The sequence below is a fragment of the Strigops habroptila genome, chromosome Z (assembly GCF_004027225.2).
Source record: "Strigops habroptila isolate Jane chromosome Z, bStrHab1.2.pri, whole genome shotgun sequence".
Lineage (NCBI taxonomy): Eukaryota > Metazoa > Chordata > Aves > Psittaciformes > Psittacidae > Strigops > Strigops habroptila.
In genome coordinates, this window is record NC_044302.2 from 64,372,117 (window position 1) to 64,399,709 (window position 27,593).

General features: G+C 37.2%; 1 protein-coding gene across 12 annotated transcripts in view; it reads left to right on the forward strand.

Annotated features, from left to right (window-relative positions):
- The window catches only part of TMC1 (transmembrane channel like 1), a 131,061-nt gene that overhangs the window by 83,978 nt on the left and 19,490 nt on the right, over window positions 1–27,593 (forward strand). For 9 of the 12 annotated variants that reach the window (XM_030470029.1, XM_030470020.1, XM_030470019.1 and 6 more), the window contains 7 exons: window positions 8,662–8,752; window positions 10,051–10,132; window positions 15,180–15,314; window positions 16,108–16,214; window positions 17,095–17,193; window positions 21,000–21,142; window positions 23,662–23,806. In XM_030470029.1, coding sequence (XP_030325889.1) covers window positions 8,662–8,752; window positions 10,051–10,132; window positions 15,180–15,314; window positions 16,108–16,214; window positions 17,095–17,193; window positions 21,000–21,142; window positions 23,662–23,806 — 802 coding nt within the window. Of the gene's footprint in view, window positions 1–8,661; window positions 8,753–10,050; window positions 10,133–15,179; window positions 15,315–16,107; window positions 16,215–17,094; window positions 17,194–20,999; window positions 21,143–23,661; window positions 23,807–25,672; window positions 25,868–27,593 lie in introns of all 12 variants that reach the window. The other 3 variants (XM_030470030.1, XM_030470025.1, XM_030470026.1) reach the window with 3 other exon arrangements.

The following is a 27,593-nucleotide window of genomic DNA, read 5'->3' on the forward strand; positions in this document are numbered from 1 at the left end:
AATATTTCTCTGTCACCCACTTCTTCCTCTGTGCAGGATCTAAAGTATTATGGGATTTGGGGGGAAAAAAAAGAAACCTACCTTCTTAGAGGTAGAAGAAGAAATCCCCTATTCTTTGCCTTCTAGTTTCCATAATAGAGACATACTTAATTGGAGATATCTTCTCAGCATTATGAGAAATGTTCTTTATTTTGCCAAAACCAACTACCATGTTTATCATGTGTTAGCACCTCCTTTTTTCCAAGAATGAAAAAACCCATGCTTCCCGGGAATGCTCAAGGGTCTGTTACATATTTGTGACAAAATTAGACAAAAATATATATACTTTTTCATATTATTCTGAAAAGTGAATAGAAGGGTTGATTAGGACTTTTCATTCTAATTTTTTTTTTTTTTTTAAGAAGCGTTAATTTGTCAGAACCCTCCCCTATTTTTTGGGAAAGATTTAACTTCCACTAAATTTTGTGTTATAAGAAATTGATAAGAAAGTATAGGGTAGGAAAGATTATTTGTATTTGGCTCTAGTAACCATTTGATAAAATAGTTAAACTTTTCCTTCAATCTTTGTTCTGAAAACGCATGAATGAACGACAACTTTCGAACACAAATGCAGAAATAGATGCTCTCTATAATAAGCCTTCTATCAAAATCTAGCTTAAATGACATTCTTAATAGAGTTGCACTGGTAAATTAGATCAGCTCTAATTTCTAATTTACATCCCTTAATTTCTAATTTGCATCCCTGTGTCTTGAACAATGCGTTTCAAACAGCCCCTGATTATTCTCTGAAGAACCATAGCTAAAGATACCGCTCTGCTCCAGAGTGTTCCTCTGCAGTTTGAAGCTGAACTGTACTAGAGCTGTCAGACTCTCACCTCACCTTGAGGTCAGATCTTTACAGGCCTGGAGATATGAAAAAAGTGAGGAAGAAGCCATGAAAAGGTGTTATGCAGGAAACTGCATCATCATTCTCCCAACCCCGAAGCAATAGACATGTTAGGCTGTGGGATGGGGACAGTGGTCTGTGCTAGTGAGAGCATACATGTACCTGGAGTCCAGATGTTTTCTCTTTTCTAATACTAATATTCCCCTTCAGAGGGTTTTCTGGTTCTTTTCATTTTTCTCCTACTGGTTTATATGGTTTGTGAGTACTGCTGTTGTGCCTTTTCTATGGGAGATGATAATTTTTCCTCTTGATGCTGCATACTCAGGCAGCCTTTTGACCAGGACAAAATAACCTGAAGAGCCATTAGATGATAATGACCATCAAACATTACTTACAACACTGAGATTTAGAAAGGGAAGTAAACTGTTGAAAATACTTTTGGATTAGAAAAAGGTGCAAAAAAATAAAACTCATGGGCACCGCTTCAGCTGTTGCAAATTGGAAAACCTCCAGGGAAAGCTATCCTAATTTACCTCTGAGAGTTTGATTTTTGGGGACTGCATGCCTGTCTGTGCATTCTCTTGGTTGGGTTTTGTGCAGGTATGAAGGAAAGGGGAAGGTTTAAAAGCTGTGCTACTGTATTTGGCTCTGGTATACATATTTCACTGCCTTTTTGTTAGTGCATGTAACACTTTGGATAGCCAAGTTTTGTGCTATAAAATAGCAAAGGCTATTAACAACTATGTAGTTTATATCCATTAGCAAAGCCTATTATGTTACCATATAATCAGAGTATTAAACACTAGAGTCCAGAAATGCATCAACATTGGTCTCACTTTAAAGCTGTACCATAGGCCAGTTAGCAAACTATCAAAACAAGTGACATGACAATATAAAAAAGAAAAAGGCAGTCAAATGTCAAGTGTAGGCTTTTCAAAGGACTTCCATTTAAATACGGACATAAAGAGAGCCATGACAACTTTTTGGTTTTTTCTAAGAGAAACAGTGAAAAGCAGAGCAGTCTCCTCTTCATCTGCCAGGGAGAGAATATAATCTTGCGATTTTTCAGTATTTTTAGCATAATTTATTTTATTACACAACTTAGGTTACCTATCAAGACAGACGAATTGGAAACAGAATACTTTAGAAGTATATATACAAACCCCAGAGATACATAAGGTACATGTGTAGGATGGTGGAAATTTTTCATCTTTGGATGCCCTCTTTGTACTACAATGAGTCAGTATTTTATCTCTCTTAATGTGGATATACTGGATGTCCTGGAGGCCAGCTGGGTATTAAATAACACGACAATTTGCCCATTATTATCGCTGAACTGCTTTTCACGTGAGCTGTGCCTGACAACAGTTGTTTTGCAGTCAGTTTTTAGCCAATCTTTTTAAGAGTTGGAGAAGTCCTGGGTAATCAATATTAACAAGACATTACTTTTTAATGAGTTTTTAGATCTTGGAGACTGAAACCTTCCTGAACTGTTACTGAAAAATGTGAGCAATCCACTTGAATCCTATTCATTAGCAACAACCTCTGAGAGCTGTAATGCATCCTTTCTCTGCAGCACTGAAGTGCCCACAGCACTGTACACCTAGCACTTTGGGAGCTGTAACTCCACACCTGGTATTAATAATTAACTCAGACTTCTCTGGGACAATAATGCTCGACCCCATGCAACATTTATTAGTTCCTTGTGTCTGTAATTCAATTAATAAGGTTTCTCAGAAGCTTCTTTAAATTCACGGTTAGCTAACGGGGCACACTTTGGCCTATCTTGTGATATAGATAATTTACCTATAACACATGATACCAGTGATTACAAAGCTCAGTTTTGTCACTCTGTGTTGGTTTTGACACGTCCTCATGTTAGTGAAGTTTCATTACTTTCAAATAGGTGTGCAGAGACATGTATGTAGTTTTGGTTGTTGTGGTTTCTAAAACAATTCTATGGGTTCAGAACTACTTTTTATTGCTTGATCATTCTTCCTGTCTTAACATTTTATTTTTAAATAGAGAAATGGAAGAAATTATAAAGTGTGGTGAAAGTCTGCAGGCATGTACAAACAGGTCTTTCAGTGAGGTAGTTTAGACTTCAAGTTAGGAACCTGAATTAAGTAACATATGGAATTATATTTAACAAAAAAAAGCATGTGTCACAGACATAGAAAGGAGATTGCAAGCCTGTTCCCTGCCTGGATCTTGCCAAGTCATTCCTGAACTTTTAAAGCCAGGAAGCTTAAGCAGAGGTCAGGGAAAGGTCTCCCTACCTTACAAATCACAGAGGTCAGAACTAACCCAGTGGGACTAACCTGCTGCAAAGCTGGTGAGGGAAGAAAAGCTGAGGGTGTGAGGGAAAACATGTTCTGTTTGATGGCTCAGAATTAGCTGGTAGTTATGGTATCTGTATTACTTCCTTGCACATAACTGCACACATTTCTGCCTCATTATCCATAGGGCCTTTTTCACGCTCTGCTTTTTCACTGAATTTGCTTTTCAGATATTTCATTAAAACTCTGGTGGGACTTTTTCATTTCAGGATCAAGTTGTTATTGAGATTTGCATTTAACTACCAATTAAGCAAGATCTTTAAGTCATGCAAATATTCATGGATACAGCTAACAGGCTGCTGTGGGGCACCTAATAACTCCTCTGTATATTTGCATGTGGTGGGTTTCCCTTGTATGACTTACTCCCTCTAAATGAACGGTACGGAAGTGCTATTTAGAATGTTAATTGGTAAAATCCACTGCACCTCAAAAGAAAAGATGTTTACAAAACATCAAAGGTAACTTGATGTCATTTATTGCAAGAGTGGAAGAAGGCTTTCACTCTTTTCTTTCACAAAATGCTTTTTTTAAAATAATTTAATTTCTTTCAAATGCATAATAATCATAGAATGATAGAATCATTTAGGTTTGAAAGGATCCTTAAGATTATCGAGCCTAGCCTTTAACCTAACACTGCCAGGTCCATCACTAAGCTACATCCCTAAGCACCACATCTACACATCTTTAAGTTCCTTCAGGGATAGTCACTCAGCCACTTCTCTGGGCAGCCTGTTCCAATGCTGGACAACCCTCCCGGTGAAGAAACTTTTACTAACATGCAATCTAAATCTTCCCTGGCACAACTTGAGGCCATTTTCTTTTGTCCTATCACTTGTTCCTTGGAAGAAGAGACTGACGTCTGCATCGGTACAACCTCTCTTCAGGTAGTTGTAGAAAGCAATAAGGTTCTATAGAAAGCAATAAGGTTCCCCTGAATCCGTTCAGACTAAACACCTCCAGTTCCCTCAGCTGTTTGTCATCAGACTTGTGCTCCAGACCCTTCACCAGCTTTGTTGTCCTTTTCTGGACTTGCTCCAGCACCTCAATGTCTCTCTTGTAGTGAGGGGCCCAGAACTGAGCAGAGGATTCGAGGTGCAGCCTCACCAGTGCCAAGTACAGGGGGATGATCTCTGCCCTGGCCCTGCTGGCCACGCTATTGCTGGTACAGGCCAGGATGCTGTTGGCCTTCTTAGCTGTCTGGGCACAAGCTGGCTCATGTTCAGCTCTGTCTATCAGCACCCCCAGGTCCTTTTCCTTCGAGCAGCTTTCCAGCCACTCTTCCCCAAGCCTGTACCGTTGCATGGGGTTGTTATGGCCCAAGTGCAGGACCCAACACTTTGCCTTGTTGAACCTCGTACCACTGGCCACAGCCCATTGATCCAGCCTGTCCAGATCCCTCTGCAGAGCCTTCCTACCCTCCAGCAGATCAACCTCCAACAGCCAACACTGCCAGTCTGTAAATTTACTGAGGGTACACTCAGTCCTCTCGTCAAGAGCATTGATAAAGATATTTTCAACAGATCTGGTTCCAGTACTGGGCCCGGGGGAGCATCACTTGTGGCCATCTGCCAACTGTGTTTAATTCCATTCATCACCACCATTTGGGGCAAATAACATGGGCTACTTTTTTATTAACTATGAAATGATTTTTCCATTATTATGTGATGATTTTGGCTATTACTTCACAAAAATAGGAAATATGAAAGCCAGTTTTTAATGCATGTTTGAAACCTTGTCATGGTCAGTATGAAATATGACATGGTAAAAAATGCTATTAATTAGAAACTCCACAGTACATTGTAACTTGACTAGAACATAAATACAATGTAAATGTAAAACTAAAATAATACCACAAGTCCACCGTTTGGGCTTAGTTGTTATTTTTCAAGATTTATAGAGCAAATTTATAAACACTGGAAAGCAATATATGAAGAAAATGAAACGGGCTGCTTCATACTTCTTTCATGAAACATTAAAGTAGCTTTACAAATATTGTGCATATATGAATCCAACTGGTTTTGTGCTCTGATCTTGCATATGTAACTCAGTCGACTGGGTGGTATCAGTGATCTGATTTCAGATCATTGTCTGGTTTGTCTGTGCTGCAATGATGAACTTAGTCCAACAAAGGCCAATGAAGTGAAAATCTGACAAAAAGAGATTATAAAGCAGTAACTTTTAGGGGCATTTTATAGTGGCTCTGTACCCTACACACACTGTAGTGGGCAGTATTGGGAAAGAAGTGTTGCAGGGAGAAAAGAAACCTTAGCCACTATCAAAGTAAAACTCAGGGAAGCATTCAGGAGGGTCAGCAGCGTTAAACCTGGAGATCCAGATTACCTAATTCAAAAAGCAATGTTTTGGGTTGTCTTTGAGAAAAAGCTTAAATAGTGCTCTGACTTGAAAGATTGCTTGATGGAGAGTCCAGGAGGTAGAGAGGAAGAAGAAACACTACCTTTTGCAAAAAACTTTGTAAAAACACATTTCAAACAAATGAACAGAATGTTTGGACTAGGAGTTTAAAATAAATCTTTTTACATTTTCCAGTGTGGAAAATTCCTTTTTACTCTGTCTTGGCTTAATTTTCTAGCAGAACATGTTTGTGGATAATTTCTGTGTTCAGCTATAGGTGCAAAATATGTTCATATCTGCTATGAATGATTTTTTATGTGTTAATGGTTGTTTTCATATTATCCCTTAGATTTCTAATCTACTTCCACTGTAAAAAAAAAATGAAACCAAACAAACAACAAACAGAACAACAAAACAAACCCCCAAAACTAAACAAACAAAAATCCCTATGATTTGAGATCCTCATATTCTGCAGCATAACAGCAAGTAATTAGTGACTGAAAGCGCAGGTTTACTGCAGCTCGGCGGGCTTTGGTTTCAGTAATTTTTCATAAACAAGCTCAAGTACTTGAATTACCTAGTGATAGAAGTGGTGGTGGGAGGTTTTCCTCTTAAGTCCAGAATATGATATGCTGCCTTGGGAGATTGGTACATTTCCAGTTTATTGATTCTGGCTGCCTTTACAGTATTGCTCCAGCACCGACTGCTGAGCTTATGAGGAAGCTGCCATCTGCTGTTAGGACTGCCTTATATCTCCTCATAGTGCAACAAGATTTTAAATCCTGAGAACATGGATTGAAAAGGGACTCTTGGACACTGGAAGAGTCTGTTTTCGCTGACTTATTTGAGAGGACTGAAACGTAAAAGTAGAATTTTTTTTGAGAATCAAAATAAAAGAATGAGATGTGAGTGCAGAGCCAGAAAATCTTTGAAGGACTCAATTTATGGAGAATAAAGAAGGCTAAGTCAGTGATAAAGTTAGCTAAAGTACAGAAAGATCAGACTTCAAAATCCAGAAGGCAAACATGATCCAGAAAAGCAGAACTGAGAAAAAGGTATCTTTAGATTAAAACGACACTGATTCTGTCCCCGAGGAAAACTTTGAAGTGGTGAATAGGTGGAATGTGTGGCAGGGGTGGTGGCTGGGTCTTTTTTTTTTTTTTTTTAATCTGAATCTGTACATGCCTTGTGCTACAGGAAAAAGAAAAAAGAAAAAAAAAAGAGTGACTGGATTGAGATACATTTTGTTATGTGTAGTTTTCACTTCTGCCAACCTTTGTCTTTGAAGAAGAAAAGGGGATCTCAGGTGGTGGGAAAATATATGCTGAACTCCTGGGGAGGTCAGGTTAACTGGCACTGATCCTAATGCCTCACCAGTTGGGTTTAGGTGTGAGCACTTGGAAGGTGAGAGTGCTCAGAGGGCTATCAAGGATGGAAAGCTCTCAAAGAGTGAAAGCTAAATACTGTAGCTCAATTTTGCAGTCTTGGGAGGTGTAGAAATAAAACGTCATTTGGAGCTTTGTTACTGTGAGGAAAAGAGGCTGGTGCAGTGGGTGTCTAGTGGGGAGAGGTTTTGGTAGGTCTTCAAATGATAGTATGAAGATCACCCCAAGTATTTACAGTTTCTAAAAATATACAGTATTTTAAAAGATGACATTTAACCATATTTTAAACAAATAATGGTTAAGATTTTTAACTGTGAGTTAAGGGAAAATATGACACAACTAATGGCCTTCTTCATATGTAATCTTAATTCTCTTTATCACAGCTATGTACTATTCTGACAATGCCATTGTCAGATTTTGCAGTTTAACAAAATATTTTTGCTTGCTTGCATAAAATATGTGAACAGAAGATATAAGCATGGTAATTTATTTCACTCAGTGAATTTATCTGTAGCGCTTCTGGAGAGATGTGCATCACAATTAACATTTTCCCAATAGTCTACCTTTTCTCAAGTGTTCAGTGTTATACTTATTGTAATATACAAAGCTTTGCAGTCATCTAGAATGATGACAAAATAGTTATACACTCTTATGCATATACTGACACCTAAGTTTTCTTACCCTATTTTCAAGTGTTTTAGATCAGGACATTTAGCCCTTAGGGCACATTTTCTCAATAGAGACACATTAGATATAAGGAAGAAGTACTTGACTGTGAGGGTCGTGGGGCACTGGAATGGGTTGCCCAAGGAAGTTGTGAATGCTCCATCCCTGTCAGTGTTCAAGGTCAGGTTGGACAGAGCCTTGGGTGACATGGTTTAGTGTGTGGTGTCCCTGCCTATGGCAGGGGGGTTGAAATTGGATGATCTTAAGGTCCTTTCCAACCCTAAACATTCTATGATTCTATGATTCTATGATAGTCATATTTACAAATGAAAATTCGATTAAATTGTTTTCATCCACAGCCATTATGTCTTTTAAAACAATTTAAAAATCTTCCTTTCATATTTGTAGCACCATGGTATTATTTAACTTCCATATGTTTATAATCAAAATTTTAGTCTTTTGGGGACCACTGAAGCTACACTTCTATAAAACGATTCTGAGAATGGTGCAATTAGAGATGATATATGCATAAATTCTGAAGAGTTGAATTAAATCTAGCCTTGAGCAGGGGAAACACACAGGAACCAAGGCTTTAGTGTATACATATTTCCAAAATAAAAATGAAAATTATTTTTCCTTAGGTAGCCCAACAACAATTTATATTAGGTGGAACCAGGAGGAATAAGAGTTTGTGAGCGGCACATATAAGCAGCAGCTGAACTGCAAAAGAAAGTCACTATGGCTAAAAATATTGATAACATTACCTGGATGTAGGCAGATCTCAGAGCTCCAAATACATTTGTTTGAGAGCAGATTACTGAAGTTGCATGCTCTGTTTGCACTACATACATACAATTATTCTTCCATGAAATACAAAATCTCAACCCTTTTCTTTGCAAACATTTCTAAGGGAATAAGATTATACAAAACTTATGAGGAGTTGGAAAACATAAAAAATTACATTGATACAGTAGAGACAACATGAAATTTACTATAGCATCACCTATATCTTTCTTTTGACCTTGTTTTCCAGGGAAGCCCAGCTTTTTGTTGAAAAGTTTGAAGGTGCTCTTGGAAAAGGAAAAGGGAAAAAATTCTATGCATACAAAGTGATGATGACCAAGGTAAATGTATTATTTCATAATAGTATGAAATATTATTATAACATATAACTATAATTTATAACATCATGTAATGCAACTGGGGAGCCTTTTGCCCATTATTGCCATATATACCCATCTACTCAAACAGAATTCCTTGTCTTTCTTTGCATTTTGACACTTTTATTTCCACTGCTCTTGCATGAAAATATTTCTAATGCAAACTCACCATTTAATTGAGGCTTAATTTTGCAAGAGTTTGAAAAAGTTTAATATCTTGTGAAAATTATCTTCTTTTGGTATATATTGGCTTTTGTGTGGATTGAATCCAAAGCTCAGTCTTTACCTTGAGACAATCTTCTGTGAAAGATCAAAAAGTGTCTTTTCGCCCTACAGCAAAAGTGCTGTAGGTATCTCCACTGAGCTAAGGTTTCAGGGCTACATATATTCTAGGAAGTAATATGGCTCCGTAGGATTGTGAAAGGCTGAACAGTGGTTTCTGAGAACCCGATGTCCACACAACATGTGTTCTGGCTGGTCTTTGCTTCGGATAAGTCCTTTGTGGTCTCAAAGAATAAATACCCACTAGCAGTGGATGTGGATTAACATGCTCCTCAAGTACATGTTTTGACTTAGTTTTGTGCTCTAACACTGCGTTACAGTACAAATCTAAGTGTGGTAAATCAGGACGGTTTGGGAGATTTGCTTCGAAAGCACGCTCTTGCCCAAAACTAAAATGCTTATGCAGAATGATGCTAGGAATATTTGGTAAGTTACTTGCTATGAACAGGTTTACCCTTAGTTAGACTGGATTTTCTGCAAGAATCACAGACTCAAGCATCTGCTGAGTCACATCTCATAAGCATAAATGTTCACAAAAAATAATTAGGCTTTCAAACACAGCTGGGCACAAAAAACTCTATTACAGAAGTTACACTTATCTAATAGATAAGCTATTGTGTAGAATAATTGTAATTAAATAATTAATAATTAAATAAAAATTCAGATCTGAATTTTGAAAAGCACAGGAATTGCATTAAATTCTCAGAAACAAGTATATAAAAAAAAAAAAGAATGGAATGAAAGGAAGGGGTTATTTAATCATTCTTCTTGTGGAAGAAATAGGGACTTCACACAAAGCCAGTAGGAGGCATATTCAGAACAAACAAAAGAAGATGGTTTTTCATAAGTTAGTACTTCTATCAGAGTAGGCTCTGCCAAAGGATACAGTGAATGATTAAGGGGTTATGTTAGCTCAAGGGGAAACTGAGCATCTGGGCACTGAGATAATGGTGGTCTTTTTTATCTGTGACCCGTTTCAGAAATGGATGAAATTTCAGAGAGATTTTGAGAATTTTAAGACAGCTTGCATACCCTGGGAAATGAAAATTAAGGAGATTGAAAGTAAGTACTTAAGAAAGGTAATAAAGATTACTATCTAGTGTCATATTCCTGATGCATGTAAAAATGGTAAGTTATTTATCAATACTTTAGAAAGACAGGTCTGTATTCAGTGTATAGGATAAACTCTATGAGCATTTATTTTTTATTAATATTTATTGACCTTGATATTATAGGTAGTTGAAAATTTCCTTGAGAGAATGTTAGCCAGTTTACAGATAAAAATCTTGAATACACATTTTAGCAGCCAGTGCTGAAGTTAACCCTTGAAAAGTGGAATTATGATTTAGATATTCCCCACTTTCATTTTTTGTCTGTATTTATAATTATTTCTGTGACATTTTTCATCATCTTGAGCCTTATGCAAGGGGTATTTTGGCATTATTGCTCTTATTTTCAACCATATAATACAACATAGAGAAAACAATAGTGGTCTTGGATGTCCTCATATATTAGGCATAAATGTAAAAACACCCAGGGTAGTTAGTACTATGGTTATGTTTGAGAGTAGGTTTTTGGCACAAGTCAGTTTTGTGTTTAAGTTCCAGTGATACATTTAAACTTCAGTCCTTTCTTTGAAGGAGATTTGACTTAATTACACGGGTACCTGAGTGAAGCTTGCCACTGATGAAGTGCAGATGTAAGTGTGATGCAAACTGATTTTAGAGAAGTTGCCTTTGGAAGAAGTTGTGGGTTGCATCAAAAGTCAATACCCAGAACAGTAGAAGAACAGGAAAATGGTAAATTGTGAATTTTGTGGTGTTTTGACTGCAAAATAGGCCTTGAGAAGATCTCATATAATGTCTGGAAACATATGATCTATGGGCTGCCGAACAAATTATCTGCTCACCTGAGGCGCAGTTTAGAAAGAAGCTACTGTGTGTGTGTAGTTCAAATCAATCTCAGCAGCTAGATACACATGGTTTCTTACTGGTGTGGACATATGACAGGCATCTTGCGGATTTGTGAGAACAACATTTCTACAAGTTTCTACAAAGGAGTAGTCCTGGCACAAACTGTTCTGCTAGTAATAATTTCCAACAGATACATTTGTTTCCTTGTAAAATCAGAATGCAAAAGAATAGAACAGGGTGATTTTTCCAGTCCTGCATTTGTATATATTTATTTTTTCATTTAAATGAGTAACATTTTTACTGTTACTTGGAAGGTCCCCAAATCACAGTGGGATAGTAACTTCTCATAATCTCAAGAGGTAAGATTGTTTATTCTTTTTCTGCTTATTTTTTTATCTGTTCAGCATATGCTGAATTTTGGTCAGAAAGTATATAGTCTAGAATAAGGCTTGATTTCAAGGGAGCAGCTCTGAAATATTGCAAAGGAAAAGAGTTTTAAGTCACAATTTGTTTGATTCTGGTTAATCCAAGCAGTAGCTCTCACCATGTACGTCATATTAATGCATTTGTAGTACTAAGATCAAGGTCATCTTAATGATGACTCTGATAAAGCTGCCAAGGGAAAAAAGGGGATTTAGGTATTAAAAAAGGAGAACTAGGGGAAACTTACATGGAAAAAATGTAGTCTGTGTGTAAGAGAAAGTAGAGATTAAGATACATTGAGTCACAGAGACTAAAAAACTACTGCTTCAACTTTTTGTAGAAAATGAATTGTCGTCTGATTTTATATGTAGGTAGGACATGTACCGCATGTTTAGTAAAAGGGAAAGAGTAATCCTCTGTTTCTTGGTATTTAACAAACTGTTGGTGCTGAGTCAAGGATTACCCTGCATTCCCGAAATTTCAGGTTTGCAGAGTCACTATGTGATCATTTGTAAAACCATTTTTACATCAAGCTCTGATCAAAATCTCCAGATTTGATCAAAAATCAAATACCAAATAGATTGGAGGAGCAGCCACCTTTTCAACAGCCAGCTTCAAGCTTGTATGCGTGAACTCCAGGGAATGAAATGTTCCTAACAATTGCTGTCTTCAGACACACAGTTGTGTTAAAGAAGCAGAAGTACCTCTGCAAGGGGAGGCATGTTGGGGCTTAGTTCAAACCCTTGTAAAATGACAGTAACACTACTAACTTAAATACATGACATCAGAAAGTGAACAGAATATGCCTGATAATGCTTATAAGTAATTTGGCAGAAAAATATCTTTGGTTGCTTAAGAATTTGTGTAAGACTTGCTAAATGCAGCATATTGAACACCTTAGAGAATCTTGTTGGAACAGGTAACACCTTGCATGTAACCACTGGATCCTTCAGTCTACCCAAAATACTGAGGAGTGGCTGAAGAAAATGGTTCAACACTAGGCTTGGACACCAGGATCAATATTTTTAAAGATACTGTTGCCGGACAACATTGTTTGTGGTGAGTCTGTAGCCATGTCAGTTCCCATGGACTGCAGCCTCCTGTGGCAAAATACGGCTGCATGAAGGAAATCTGAGGGAGCATTGTCTACACGACAGCTCAGTTTTAGAGGAGACAGTACAGCGAATCAAGCCACAAATGACATCAGATTGTGACAGGTAAAGTAGGTTCTCTGGACCATTCTTGGAAATCTGATGATGCCAAATGTGCTGGCTCAGTTCTCCACTACAGAGTTGGGCCTGCACAACCGCTTTCCACATCACCACACAGGTTAGCATTTTTAAAATAATATTTCTTTTTTGATAATTTTTCCACTAGAACACACGCACACACAGGTAAGCTTCTGGTATATTTCATTCACCATTTAAATATGTTTGAAAATGAAATGTTCATTGCTAGCTTCTACTCCTTCCAATGGCTGGGATTATAGTTCAATAAGCAGTCTCTTAGCTCAAAGAACCTAGAAGTAAAACTTTTATATAATCTTCGATGATCACTGCAAACACTATGCTATAAGCTATTTTCTTTCCAAAGGCAGGCACTATGCACAGAGGTGTAAGTATTAACAGGGTATAAGAAAAGGTCTTGTGAATAGCACCTAAAACAGATGCAGAAATTTATGAGAGTTCTGTTTGAGTCTTGTGTGATCCTAGCTTAAAAAAAGTGTAAGCCGCAGGAGCATGAATAGAACAAGAACCTGACAGTTATGTGCAGACTATTCTGTACAGGAAACATTTTCATTTGGCTAAATACCTTTGTGTGAGGGAATAGTTTATGCCCAGCAAATCTTTAGAGTTGTTAGCTTCCAAGCAGTAAACTTCTCAGCATAAGTCATCTCTGTGCTCTCATGTGAAGACAATTTGCATTTTCTGATCTCAAAGTGAGCTCTTTCTTAAAAAATCCCAAGCAAAAGGCAGTGACTGTTTACAGCAGAAAATGGGCTAAATAAATATAATTTTCTAACCACGGAGAAACACTAATATTTATCCTTCAGCCCTTCTAAAAAACTGCATATGAACAACCAAGCATGACTGATACCTACTTGGAAATCTAGAGGATCAACAAAGCAAAGGAGATCAAGCCATATATTAATAGAATGATCTGTCTTTTTGGTGCAGTTCAGGAGTTAACATAGAGTTTTTTTTTAAAAAAACCCTAATGCTTATGCTTACATAGTGCTGTTGGGCATTGATCCATTTTCAAAAGCAGCCAGGGTTGTAGACAGATTGCAAATGAAAAGTGAATTAAGGTCCTGGATAGTGGATCAGTTAGATCCTACTGTACAAGGTTTCTTTGACTTAGAAAGAAATACTGTACTAGTAAAACAATGTCAGATGACATAGAAAGTTTTCTCTCGCACAAACTGAAGAGAATTGGTAGCTGTGCTGCCCTACCACTGCCAACTGATGCAGGAAACTTAAAGGGAAAAGCAATGTTCAAATAAACACACTTCATGAGAACAACAGAAGGGCTGAATTCACATAAAGTCAATAGAAATAATATAGCTTTAGAGAAAGAGATCGAATGAAGAATGTGTTGGACTGGGGAAGGTGACATACATGTGCCTGGCAGTGCTGCTGAACCGAAGAGTTTCTTGGGCCGTTACTTACACAACAGAAAGACCTGGAAAGAAAATGCTTCATACTGAGCAAATTCTCTGTATCTTGAGTTATACTGGTATGCCTGGGAACTCCTGAGGTATTAGACACAAGTTTTATCAAGTTTTTTTTGTTACCATGGTTTCAGCTTGATAGGGAAATTTAAACAGACTTCAAGAAGGTACTTTTGATTAACAAAGGGTTCCTTCAGGATAGGTCAGAATAATCTAAGGAGACCAGCTAATGCTACAGGAAAATCTTAAACATTCCTGTCTGCTTTGAAGAAATAATTCTGATTTTATTTCAAGGCCACTTGTCGACATCCAAGAACCATCTTGGCCACATAAAGTCAGGTAATTCAACAGTCATGCTACTATACCTTAGATGTGCTACAGAAGAATATAGGAAAAAAAAAAAAAGTTATTCATTATTAATCATTATTAATTTTGGCAGAGAAGACAGACCTCCATTTTAAACTTTTCGTACTGTGTCCTAAACTACAAACTTGCATTAATCACACATTTGAACTTCATATAAGGATTGTTTATGATGGGCCTATGAACTGGCAGCAAGGGGATTGTCAACGTTTAGATACTAAAATTATTGAGTTTTTCTGTATGTGATAATTGTAATCAACAATTTCATATAATTATAATAAATAAAAGAATAAATTAATGGAGTAATCAAAACAAGAAAAAAGGAAAGTATTAACTACATTTAAGCCCTAGCAACAAAACTCATCTTTAACCTCTGCTTAGTTTCATAATGCTCCCCACTATAACAAATAGGGCCCTTCTTTTTACAATCCTCTTCAGTTGGGTCTGACTCTTCCAGGCCCCCAGCTATCTAGAAAGACCAGGTATCAGTGTGAAGTTCTGGACTGTCTCAGGTAGGCTTCCTGCTTGAAGATGAGAGTCCTTTCTAGCACAGCGAGCCCAGCTTCAGAATAACAGGAAGCAAGCTGTGCTGTGCTGCACCCCTGTGTTGGCAATAGGTAAACCTTTTTTTTGATGTTTAAGAGAGACAGAAGTAGATAAGTAGATGAAGTATTTATATTTAGAAAAGAGGTGCTTATTTTCCTTACAGAATAGACATTCTGTAATATCTGTGCAACAGGACTTTGTGGAAAACACACATTGCTGGGTTTGGACAAGGAGAACCGCTTCATTGCACTGCTGAAATTTATGCTGTGCATGACAATCTGCATGCCAATGCATAGTATGACGAGGCTGTGGATGCAGGAAAAGATGGGTAAAGCCTACTTTAAAGTATTAATCTTTCATTCATAATCACAACATGTTGCACCACAGAGTGAATTCAGAATACTGGTGAAACTTGGACTGGTTTTGTTCGCATCTGGGTGCATGCTGATTTTTATCATGTTCCCTATTTCTCCCTGTTTGGACCTGCCCAGTCTGGAAATGTGGTTAAGGGCAACCACAGTTAAATTATACTCATCCCCAGCTAAGCTTTTCACTTATCGGAGGTTGTTGTTCTTGCCTCATTTATGAAAAAGAGTGAAGTCCACACACAGTCTGTGCATTGTGATTTGCAATGATAGAATCATAGAATGGTTTGGTTTAAAGACCATCTAGTTTCAACACCCATTCCATGGGGAGGGACGCCTTCTACTAAACCAGGTTTCTCAAAGCCCCATCCAGCCTGGCCTTAACACTGACAAAGAGGGGGCAGCCACAGCTTCTCTTCCAGTGCCTCACCACCCTCACAGTAAAAAACTTCTTCCTCCTGTCTGATCTAAATTTCCCATCTGTCAGTTTAAAGTGACTACCCCTTGCCCAATCATTACCTGCCCTTGTAAAAAGTCCCTCTCCAGCTTGCTTGCAGGCCCCTAAAGGGGTACTGAGAGGGCTGCTATAAGGTTTCCCTTAGAAAAAAATTATTAGAATTGTGGTAATAAAGCAAATGAAAAGCCTCTCCTGATATCATTTATTTTAAATAAAGTCTTAGTGTCTTCATCTAGAGGTAAAATAACATAAAAGGACTGATTTATTTGACCTTTTTTTCACTTCTCATGTTTTCATAGGTCACTTTGGCTCATCAGTAGCATCTTATTTCATATTCTTGCGCTGGATGTATGGAATAAACATGATTCTCTTTGGACTGACCTTTGGACTTGTAATGGTGCCTGAGGTGGGAATCTTTTAAATTATCATTGAGAATTGTTTTGTGAATTTTTGTCTTTGAAGTGAGATTTCATACGACTGGACTTTTAAATAAATTATTCATCTCTTTATGCTCCATTTAAATGTATTAATTTGTACTAGGACTTTAAAGATGTAGTTTCTTTAGGGACAGTTGTCTCTACAGAGAAATGTCTTGAAATAGACATGTGTCCTGAAAGTGTTTTCCCATGGCCTGGGATTGTGCTAAATGTTTTTTTCCTATGGAGAACTAAAAAGAGGAACTGAGACTAAGAGGCAGACAAGTAGAATATGATGACTAAAATATACATTTCAGTAGAAAGACGTATTCCGGGCCTCTGAGGCACCATGGATCCTTTTTAGTTGCCTTAATACTCACATGTTGATAAGGTCCAACAGGCCTGTAAAGTCGTGTGAGACCCCTCATGTTTCGCACTGTGTGCAGCATCACTGTTAATAATGCTGCTCAGGGCAGATGTAATTCAGGTAGAAATCACTTCTGTGAAACGTAATATTTTTCTAGTTCCTTTGAGACACCATATTGTCTTCCTAAAAAGAAGGCCTATATGGAGTTAAAAGTATTGTGCCATGTCCCTGATTTCAGTATTCCACATCCTCTTATCTTCTAGTAAGCAGATGAGAAAAGGCCAGGTAGGAATTTCCAAGAGCTTTCTAGTACAGCATTTCAATAGCATGATCCATCTTCCACTGAAGCCAAAGCAGAAAAACACCAAACAGTTTTCGGGGTAAAGCCTGGAAAGGATCCTGTGAGGACTTACACTGTGGCTGAGCAGCAGTGGGATAACTGTCCCTGCCCTTTCTTGGTATTTTGCTTTAAAATGTAAATTGCTCTAATTATTTTGTTCCAGGCTTTGATGGGGAAGCCATACGGCTCTTTACCTAGAAAAACTGTCCCAAGAGCTGAAGAAGCAAGTGCTATGAACTTTGCTACTCTCTGGGATTTTAGTGTAAGTGCATAAACTTGCAATACTGCATCTTCACATGACTCTTCATTGATTCTCTTATTTACTTCATTATTTAATATTCAGAGATATCAAATATTTCAGGATGTCCTGGGTTCAGCTGTAACAGTGCTCCTCCTCACTGGCAGAACATGAGAGTGAAAAGTCCTTGATTGAGGTAAACAATACTTAGCAACAACTGAAAACATCGATGTGTTATCAGCGTTGTTCTCAGGCTAAAGTTGAAAACGCAGCACTGCACCAGCTACTAAGAAGGAGAAAAACAACTGTTACAGATGAACCCAGGACACAGGAGAAAAAGGCAATAGAATTAATTTACCCTTCCCCCCCCCCCCCCCCTCAAGTTCTGAGTATGTGTTTCCTTCAGAGTAAGCATGTAATGAAGCTCAATGTCCACATGCACATTTCAGTATATGTAGCAATACAAAAACACATGGGGAAAAGTCTCAAAAATGGATTCACATCCCTGGGTACTGACTTTCCATTTCTTTTGGGTGAATTTTGTCCTCTGCTTTTATATGATTAAGGTTATGTATTTGAGGATGCAGTGTGAATTAGAAAAAAAGGAAAATCCATTAATGTGCTCTGTAGACTTTTCCTAAAACAAACAGTGCTATCTTTAGTTTTTCTCAATCTCATAGAATCTGCAGATATTTTAGCTGAATTGAGAAATATGTCTTAATTCTTTACCGTTCATGTAACGATCAGTCTAGCCTATGGATCTGTAACTCCTGTACTGCCAAGCTAATGGTATATTCCTAAATATGTCATTCTGTTTTTATTTCCTGGAAACAGCAGTTTTATCTAATTTTGCACGTGGCATGTCTCTGTAGTTGGCCACTTTACATAAAATGATACAACTTAGCATAAAGTCAGCTGACAATAACTTTAGTAGTATGACATGTTGCTTAGAAGTCTGGTAGGTTTCTCTCTGGTGTGAGGTAAATGTCATCAAAAGGTTCTCTTCAGCTGTGAAAGGGTGCAACCACCTAGTTAAGGTTTTCCTTCAGATTAATACAAGCAGCATTCATTGAACTCCGTGTGATTTCCCCGTCAATCTGCTGCTCCCTTCTGTAAGACATACCAAGCCTTCTGAGGAGTTATGCATATGTGTGTCTTTTAACACTAGTGTTCTTTCAGCAAAAGCAATCATGAATATGATTGTGGAAGGAAATGGATTTTTCCATTTCTTGGAAAAATAAACTCAGGCGCAGGTTCCTCCCATTTACAGTTCATCCTCTCCAGCTGTCTACAGAATGACTTATCTAAAAGTGACCTCTCTGTGTACATTTAGCCCCTCATTTGAAAGTGACCACTCTATGTAGGCTTGGTGCATGTAGGGGCCCGTTCCACCTGTGCTAATGGGGAGAAATGTGCAGGCTGTGGAGCTCTATGTAGGCAATCCCAGGAGGTGCAGATTTTCATACCTGTCCCCTTTCCAATGGATGCCTCCATAAAAAGGGTACAGGGTACATGGCTATGCTTCTTATTAATATTGCCATTTTTAGTATGGTTAAGGTGTGGAGAGATCCCTAGTCTGTGGCACGCAGATCTCAAACAGCATCCCTTGGTTTGTGACTCAATACCTTTATGTGGGGACTCCAATGATGCCAGATTTTGGCTCTTTATTTAGCTTTCTTGGCTTTATTTTCAATCTGCATCTATCAATGGAGGAAAAATCAGGTTGTAAAATGACAGAATATTGGAAAAAACTTGACTGGATATACCCATTTTCTCATTTACAAGCAAATCTTTTAGGTTTGTTAACTGTAGAGAACTGAATTTCAAGAAAATCTTGTAATAATAGGTAAAAACCACAATACTTCAAGGTACAGAAAGTGAACAGAATATTTCTGCTTTATTTTGTCACATGAAGTGATGGAGCTTCCTTGGATACAAAAGGATAGAAAGATCTTTCTAAAAAGCCACATGTGTAATATTTTGCGAGGACTGCTGCATAAGATGATATTGGGTCTGGTTCTTAGGAGTTGTATATTTGAATGACATGAAGAATACATCTAGACATGTAGCTGGGAAGTTAGATAATGATGATGACATTACAAAATGAGAAACATCAGGGAGATATTAGAGAAAAAGGAATCATAGTATCCTGGAGGTTTTGTAAAGACAATAGAGACTAGAAGAGGATTATACAGCAAATAGGAAGAAAATTTTAAAAAGAAACATATTTGAGAAAAAATGAATGAAGACACATGGTGGAAAGAGAGAGGAAGTTTATAACAGCTGTCAGAAACAGGATCTGACAGCTCTGAAGAAGAAATTATAGTAAATAACAGAGTAGCAGTTCTCACAAGCAGCAAATGCAAAAGTAATAAACAGAATAAGGCAGTGCAAGAGATGGATCACCCGAAATATGGAGGGAAAAAAAGAATTTTCTTGTCAGATTGACAAATACTCCCTGAAGACAACGACGTCTTTGGTTGAACAGCACAGGAAGTAGTATCTTGCATTTGCTAACAGTTCTTCTATGCTACTAAGTTACAAAGAAATGAACTCAGATCAGCAAACATTATTTTATCCTAAAAAAAGAAACTCAATCTCCCACCAATCTTTAGGACAGTAAAGAACAGATGAGCTCAACATACCTTTTGCTTTTGTGCACTTGATATTGTACTCATTTTACTGACATGGCAGAGACACACAATTTTGGATTTTGATATATTTTACTTGGAATTCAGTTTTAACTTTTTATATTTTACAGTTCAGATAATGATCCAAACTTAAAAAATTCAGACTTTCAAGGCTCACTTCAATAAAACATTTTTACCAATATTCTTATCTCACCCCTCTTTTATGTTAGTCTTGGAAAGGAGTGAAAAAGATCTTCCATATATGCCTACCTTTACACAGCTAAAAAAATATTTCACATCTCATGGTGAAATGCAATAGGCAAAGCCCAGGAAACAACATATGGAATGACACACAGTGGAGGAATTATCTCTGACTTTTCAGAACACAGTGATTTAAAAAACATTTTAATAATATAAGGGACCCAAAAGGCTCTCCAGAGCTGTGTCAGGCTGTATTGAAACTTAGGCTAAGGTGAGCAAAAAGATGCAGAGACATACTATTGAATTTGAATATGTCCTGACTGTGTAGATGTTTTATTAGTAATTAGCAACAAATGTGTTCTATAACAATAATTCCCTTATCAGAGAAGAACATCTATTCTGTGTAGGCACATCTCTCAAAGCTATTGTGATATGAAGAAAAATGAGATATGTTATGTTGATTACCAAATCAAGACATTTTGAATAATATTGTTAAAAAACCCTGTATCCATAACATGCAAGGAACTATTGATTCACGTATGTTGAATGATTTCACAATAAACAGCAGACAACACTGATAGACAGAGAAAGCATATGAGAATTTTATATCAAATAGGCTATGCAAGCAAATTTTGGAAATGTGAAAATTGAGTTAAAAATCTGGCATCTTATCTGTACATAATTTTTAAGACAAATATTGTAAACTGAAATGTTTTTGCCTTTACAGCAAGAAATATGTGGATAAAAACCTTTTAATTCATAAAATCATAGAATGCCATGAAGAATTTTAAAGATAGAAGATCTGAAAGTTGCTGTGAAGTATTCTAGGTCTTTCTAGATGAAAGGAGAGATTTTTTCATCCTAGGACATTTATTATAGTGATGCTTACAACTGTTAGAATGCATTGAAATGGATGTTTCAGTACACTGCTATTGGTACAATTTCTGACTACATGCATATTTAACAGACATGACATTATATTTTTTGATGACTTTTCAGGGCTTTGCACAGTATTCTGTACTCTTTTATGGTTACTACAATAACCAGAGGACAATTGGATGGCTCAAGTTCAGGATGCCTCTTTCATATTTTCTTGTTGGTGTTGGGACTATTGGCTACAGCTTTATGATTGTCATTCGAACGTAAGTTCTCCTTGGTTCTCAAATTAAGTACATTCAAACCGGCAGATAATTCCACTGTTGACCACTGAGATTACCTTTTAAAAATATGATACTTTTAAGGGCAGGACAATGCAACATCAAATGCAAGGTCTAAGTCACGTAAGATTCCTTCAGTCTGTGTTTATTTATTTATTTATTGTTTTACACAAGCAGCTGTGTTACAGTGTTGTCAAACTAGGAAAAATCTTTGCTGAAGTAACGCAACACTTCCCTCCTGAATTTCAAATGAAAAAATGAGTTCATGAAGTAAGGAACAGAGCTGTCAGCCCATTTTTTCATAATACCCTGCATCTAGCAGAATGTCAGCAAACATCCAGGAAATTCAATTGTTCTACCTTTAGTCATACCTTATGTGAGTTAAATTCTTGCGTGAAGAAAGAAGAAAAAACCAAACATATGGCAAATAATACTGTGTGTAATTCACACTCAGCAGTAAATGAGTCTCAGCAAGACTATAGTGGAGTGCTCACATCTTCACAGTGGTGTAGAATTAATGCTACTGGCCATAGTAGAGATTTAATCGTAGGGGTAAGTGAAACAGGGCCTAGGCAGTAAAACTGGTAATACATTAGCCTTTTGGCTCTCAAATTGTGGACTTGAATATTGTCTTAAGATCAGAATTTAAACGAAATAAAATTATTATTTTATAGCTAAATTCATTATTGGAATAAACTTGGATAATTCTGATAGTTTCTCAGGAGATAAGCTGCCAAGGAATACAACTTTTAATAATCTTGATTCAAGCAAAGTAACCTACTACAACAATACAGTCAGCTGTAGTGGTGGCTTTAGAAGATCCCTACAGTGAAAAAAATCGGAGCATTGCAGGTCAAGATTCAAGGACACTTGTCAATACAGAGAAAACTGCAGCTAATCTATTTCCACTGTTTTGTGCTGAAGTCAGTATTCTTTACTTGCAGGAGCACTAGATTAATTCATGTTCTGTTTTTCAAATATGATGTGGTTTCTGCACAGGGAAAGAAGCATTTCAGAGGAAAAAAATAAAGTCTCCAGTTACATATATGTATTTTGGAGGAAGAACAAAGTAGTACAATAAAAAATTAATAGTTTTGGCTCAAAAATACTATATTTTCTTTTTATTATGTAGCTGTGAAAATTAGAAAATTCTTAGTCTCAGACAATTGCATTTCAGTGACTGCCACTCAGACAAAAAAAAAATAAAATCCTCTAGCAGAAAATCCCTGCAGCCCAAACGAAGTAATATCCTTGGGGAGAAAATAAACTGCACATGTTAACTTCCCATCTGACCACGTGACAGAAACTAAAAGCAGTGTAACAGAAGGTGATACCATTTTTCTGCTGTTGACTGAGCTCTGGGAAAGGGAATATCTATGTAAAAGAGGTAGAGAGGATTATAAGCATTATTATTCTAGTTAGGGAAAATATTTATATTTAAGGCTCCTCTCTGCAGCTCTTCTAGTACATAACATAAAATGAAAATACTTCTGGTCTCAAAGAAATCATATCCCAACCACAAGACTCTTCACTATTTCATTAGGAACTCTTGAGATGGAGTTATCTTAGTCTAGAAACCAGCTGCAGGATAGATCCTAACAAGAACCTTTCATGATGTCTGTCCCTTCTGTATATGAGCAGCAAAACAAAAACCCCCAACCTGGTATTGGTTTGTGACAGCTCAGAAAGATTTATTTACTTATTACTATCTTCCTAGATTTGACAGTATGTGTTTTACTGAACTGTTAAAAATGTGGTATGTAGAAGGTATTGATGTTAATAACATAACAGTGCTGCATTAGTGAGCTTTTCCTGACCAAGAAATCAATACGATACTGAAGGCTAGATGGTTTGTACCCTACCAATATACTCCATCCTTGTGCTTAATGGTTTGAATTAAGTGATAAAGTATGCAGAAGCAAGGCCACTATTATTATATGAAGGACAAGGCTTTGAAATAAAGAAGCTAGTATTTAAGATTAAGTCAAATCACTAAAGAAATAATTTGAAGTTTCTGGGTACTGTTATAAATCTTGTTTATAAGTGCATAGGAGATGAAAAGGAAGCTGTACTAGTAATACTGTTGTATGGTAATAACCATGTTTTGTTCTGGCGTGTTATTTTAGATTTTTTTTTCTTTGTGAAGTCTCTAATAAAACCTATGACAGTTCAGGATGTTCTTCAGCTTTCCATCTCAGAGATCTTCTTGATATTGTTTTCCTATTGAGTTTCTCATCCAGCAGAGTTTCTCTGATGTGTGAATGAAATAAATTAATGCTTTCTCATCAAAATGCGCTTATAAATTGTCTAACTATGAAAATCTCCATCCTTCTCTCTTGTTTCAGACTAAACTTTCCAGATTTAGTACAACATTATGAAATGCAATAACAATTTTTTTTTTTTTTTCCAGAACAATGTCAGAATTTAGGAACAATTTAAAAATCATGCTCACATAACAGAAATATTTCTAACTAGGACTTCATCTGTCTTTCCGGCTTTTGTAGAATGGCAAGGAATGCAAATGATGATGGTGGTGGGGATGATACTAGTTTTAATTTCAGCTGGAAAATGTTCACAAGCTGGGACTACTTGATTGGAAATCCTGAGACAGCAGATAATAAGTTTGCCTCCATCACGACAAGCTTTAAGGTAAAATAGAGCTCACTAAGGAGAGGTAACCTGATTTGTCTGTCACACTGGTGTGAATCACATGGAACTAAGGTCAAATATTAGCTGTGCCTGGAGCCTAGAAAATTAAACAAGAATTTTCAGCTCTATACCCTTCTGAGTAGGGGTCTTTGTGCCTTGCCATCGTAATTTTTTCCTCTTTGATTGTGGAAGAAAAACGCATTAACATCTTTTGTGTTCTCTGTGACTGCAATACTAGTTTTAGAAAAATGATTCTACTGTAAACTAATCTTCTCCTTTTTCTCATCTCTGATGTCTTCCAATTTCTATGGTGCTTGTCTGGAAAACATTTTTTTTTTAAATGCTGGTGACATTTTGCCAACCTCACATCATTTTCTCTTGATACGTGGAAGAGATACCATAAGATAAAGCTGTAGGATCATCTATAAAGGGCTACTCATCATATCAGAATTGGCCTCATAATTTTGGTATATACTTGCTTTTCAGTAAGAAAAAGAGGTTATTTTCCTTGCATAAAATAAAGTTTTTATTTTCAAATTTATTATGAGATAAATCCCAGTTTGCAAGGCAATACAAGGTGTTTTCAGGCCTCTTCAATTTATAGGCTATGTTGTCTTCAAGAGTCATTGTATGAGGAATCTGGGGCAGGATGTGAGATGCACCGCTGTGAAAACAGTGAAGGGCATATATTCTGTATGTTGAATGTTAAAGAATGTCTTTCTACACGGGGGTCACTTGGACACACCAATGCAGCATGTAAAGGAAAGTTTAATTTTAAATGTAATAATGTACAGGGAATACACTGGAAAGGAGTTGCCAGGTAATAATCAAGGTGCTAGACTTGCAGTCGCACCAACAACAGAACAACATGGGAGCTGAAGGACCAAGCAGTGGTTGAGCTATCCAATCACACACAACATCCTTCCCACCCTTTCTTTCCCTACCCGCCTACTGTGGTCAGTTGCTGAAAGCTATTTGGAGAGGAATACAAATCAGTAGAGACAAAGACAATTTTAAGAAATAAACTCACAAAGCTTTACTGTGATCTTTGCAAAAGAGCAAGGAACGTCAAAAAGAAAGAGTGAAGTCTTGACTTGGGTGAAGTCATGGGAGTTTTGCTCAAGCCTTTCATTTCTGTAACAAACACAAGTTGTAAGAAAAACAGAACCATGCAGAGTAATTATTGCAATGCAGGAGTTCAGCTTCCCCTCTGCGCAACTGATGTCTATACTAAAGTGAGAAGCTGTAACCAAACTCCCTTTCATGAGGACACTTCAGAGTAAAAGCCCTTTCTGCTGGCAAAAGTCAGAGATGCAGATTATGCTTACACCTGAGTCTTAATATTTATCAGCACTGGCCAACAAACATTTTATTCTGCAGTCTGAAGCTGTCCACTGTCTGCCTTTTTTTGGGATTCCTACATCTAAACTGTCTATTCATTCCTTCTGAATTGCTGACTTTCAGAATTAAACTTTTTTTCTCTTTCTCACAAATGCACATTTTAAAGGTGTGTCCTTTTCTGACAGCTATTCACGCATTTATCCTGCTGGGTCACTCAGCCTCACAGCACCCCAGAAGCTCACAGAACATGCTGGTTTCTTTTTGGCACAGGAGTACAGGTATCATGGGACTCAGTGGAGACACACTCAACAGAAGCAAACCGAACACTGGGAAACAAAACCCCAAGGTCTGCTAGTGTCTAAACCAGATTTTATGACACAGTGTAAGCTCATGTCAAAACATGATACCCAGGCGTGCTTTTACATTTTGGTAATTTATTTAACTGACTTCTAACAACTAGGGAAGTAATGTGGAGCCTTGACCATTAAAGTACTCATAATATTCTGTTCTTTCTAACAAGTACAGGAGGCTATCGTGGAGGAGCAGGAGAGCCGAAAAGAGGAAAATATTCACTTGACTCGATTTCTGAGGGTTCTTGCTAACTTCTTAGCTTTATGCACGCTTGCTGGGAGTGGCTACCTCATCTTTTTTGTTGTCAGAAGGTCCCAGAAATTTGCCCTGGAAGGTCTGGAGAACTACGGGTGGTGGGAAAGAAACGAAGTTCGTGCTAGCACATTTCTAAAATAGATGTGGTTTGAAACTGTGTTCCTTTACTCTGCATGTTGCCTTTTTTTTCCTGAGAATTTAAATGCTCTGTGTGAAGGTGGTAAATTTCCAACAAAAGAATTGTCCTTGTCTCTCTGCTTCCTGCTTGATTAAGATGATTATTCCTTGGTTGATTCTTTCAAATGTCCCTTTGTGTTTAGTTTCTATTTGAGGCCTTTTCCTTTCCACCTCTGTGCTGTTAAGATTGTTTTCGAGCCACTCTGTGGACTCATAAGATGTTTGCAAAGAGCTCAATCTGTTGTTGCTTTCCTGAAGAGACTGGCCCAAGCAAAGCGACTGGTGTGTGGGCATATCCAGGGTTATCTGGGGCTTTGTGGATAGCAATAAGATGAAACTCATGCCTTGCTGTTCCAGATGCCCAGTCCAAAAGTCCAATACCATTTTTTTCTGCCTAATCTGCTTCTTCTAGAGCAGATGAAGCCTTGCCTGATAGAGGTGTATAGTGATAGTGATCGTGTTTGCTGTAACAGTGTGCAGTAAAACACCCAGTCAGTGTTGCTACATGAAAACCTACGCAGGTTTTACTTAGCAGACACTGCTCTCTATGTTCTAAAACTAGCTGTTTGTCACTTCAAGCTCCTCTTCTGAGCTGAAAAGTAAAGTAGATACCTGATTTAAGGTAAGGCAAAAAGATGCTAGCCTCAAAAAGCTGTTGGGATGGGTGACAATGGAATGAGGAAAGTAAATTCTTAATTTTCGACGCCAAAATCTGACTAAGCCAGTAACATTAAAAAACTCCATCAATCCACTTCTGGAATCAGAGAAAGGGGGCTGTTGAGATTTGATAAAAGTTGCTAGATTTTGATCTGATGGAAAAGAAAAGTTGTGTACAAAACTGCTTGGATTAAAGCCACATGAGCTCTAAGTGTGACAGCATACTAGCAGATGAAGACAGTTCAGGAGGAATTCAGCTTTCTCTCACTTGAAAGGTGTAACAGATTTGTAGGAACAAGAACTGTGTTACTGAAAGCTGTTATATTAGCTTATGCTGCAATCCGGAAAGTAGTTAAGGATATACATGTTTACATTCATTGTTTTACTTTGCTTTACAAAAAAGTACTGCTAAGGAGACTCTGTATCACAAAACTAAGATCTGGAGCAGATGTGTCTCTAAAGGGCAATAGATAAGGCAACATCATTGCCATTATTTGGCTAAAGAATTTTTCTTATTGATAGAAAATGGATGTATTTGTGAGGTAGAAGATAATGCCCTTGCTTGGATATTAGTATTTAATTACATAAATACATGGCTGTATGTAACAACCATTTAAATAGTTTTCTAGATCAGTCTCTCTTATATTTGTATCATTCACAAATGAATTGAGATTTTCATCTGAAAAATACCCCATAAATACTTAATGTACTACTTAGAGCAAATAGAAGTGCAGCTTTTACATACAATTCAAGCTATAGTATGTAAAAATTGGCATTCTTCGTAAAAATAGTAAGCTTTTTTTGCAACAAATTTCTTTTCATCACAGTGGATGTATTAAAGGATTAAGAAAATGTTTACGCATAATTATGGTGTCAGGTTTTTATCATTTGTTCCTGAGACTCACAGCCTAATAAAGTGCCACTGGTGACTTTGTGGACAACACCTTTTCCTCTCTGACTGTCCTGTCATAATGCTGCAAATCTTTATACTCCTTTTCCACATTGG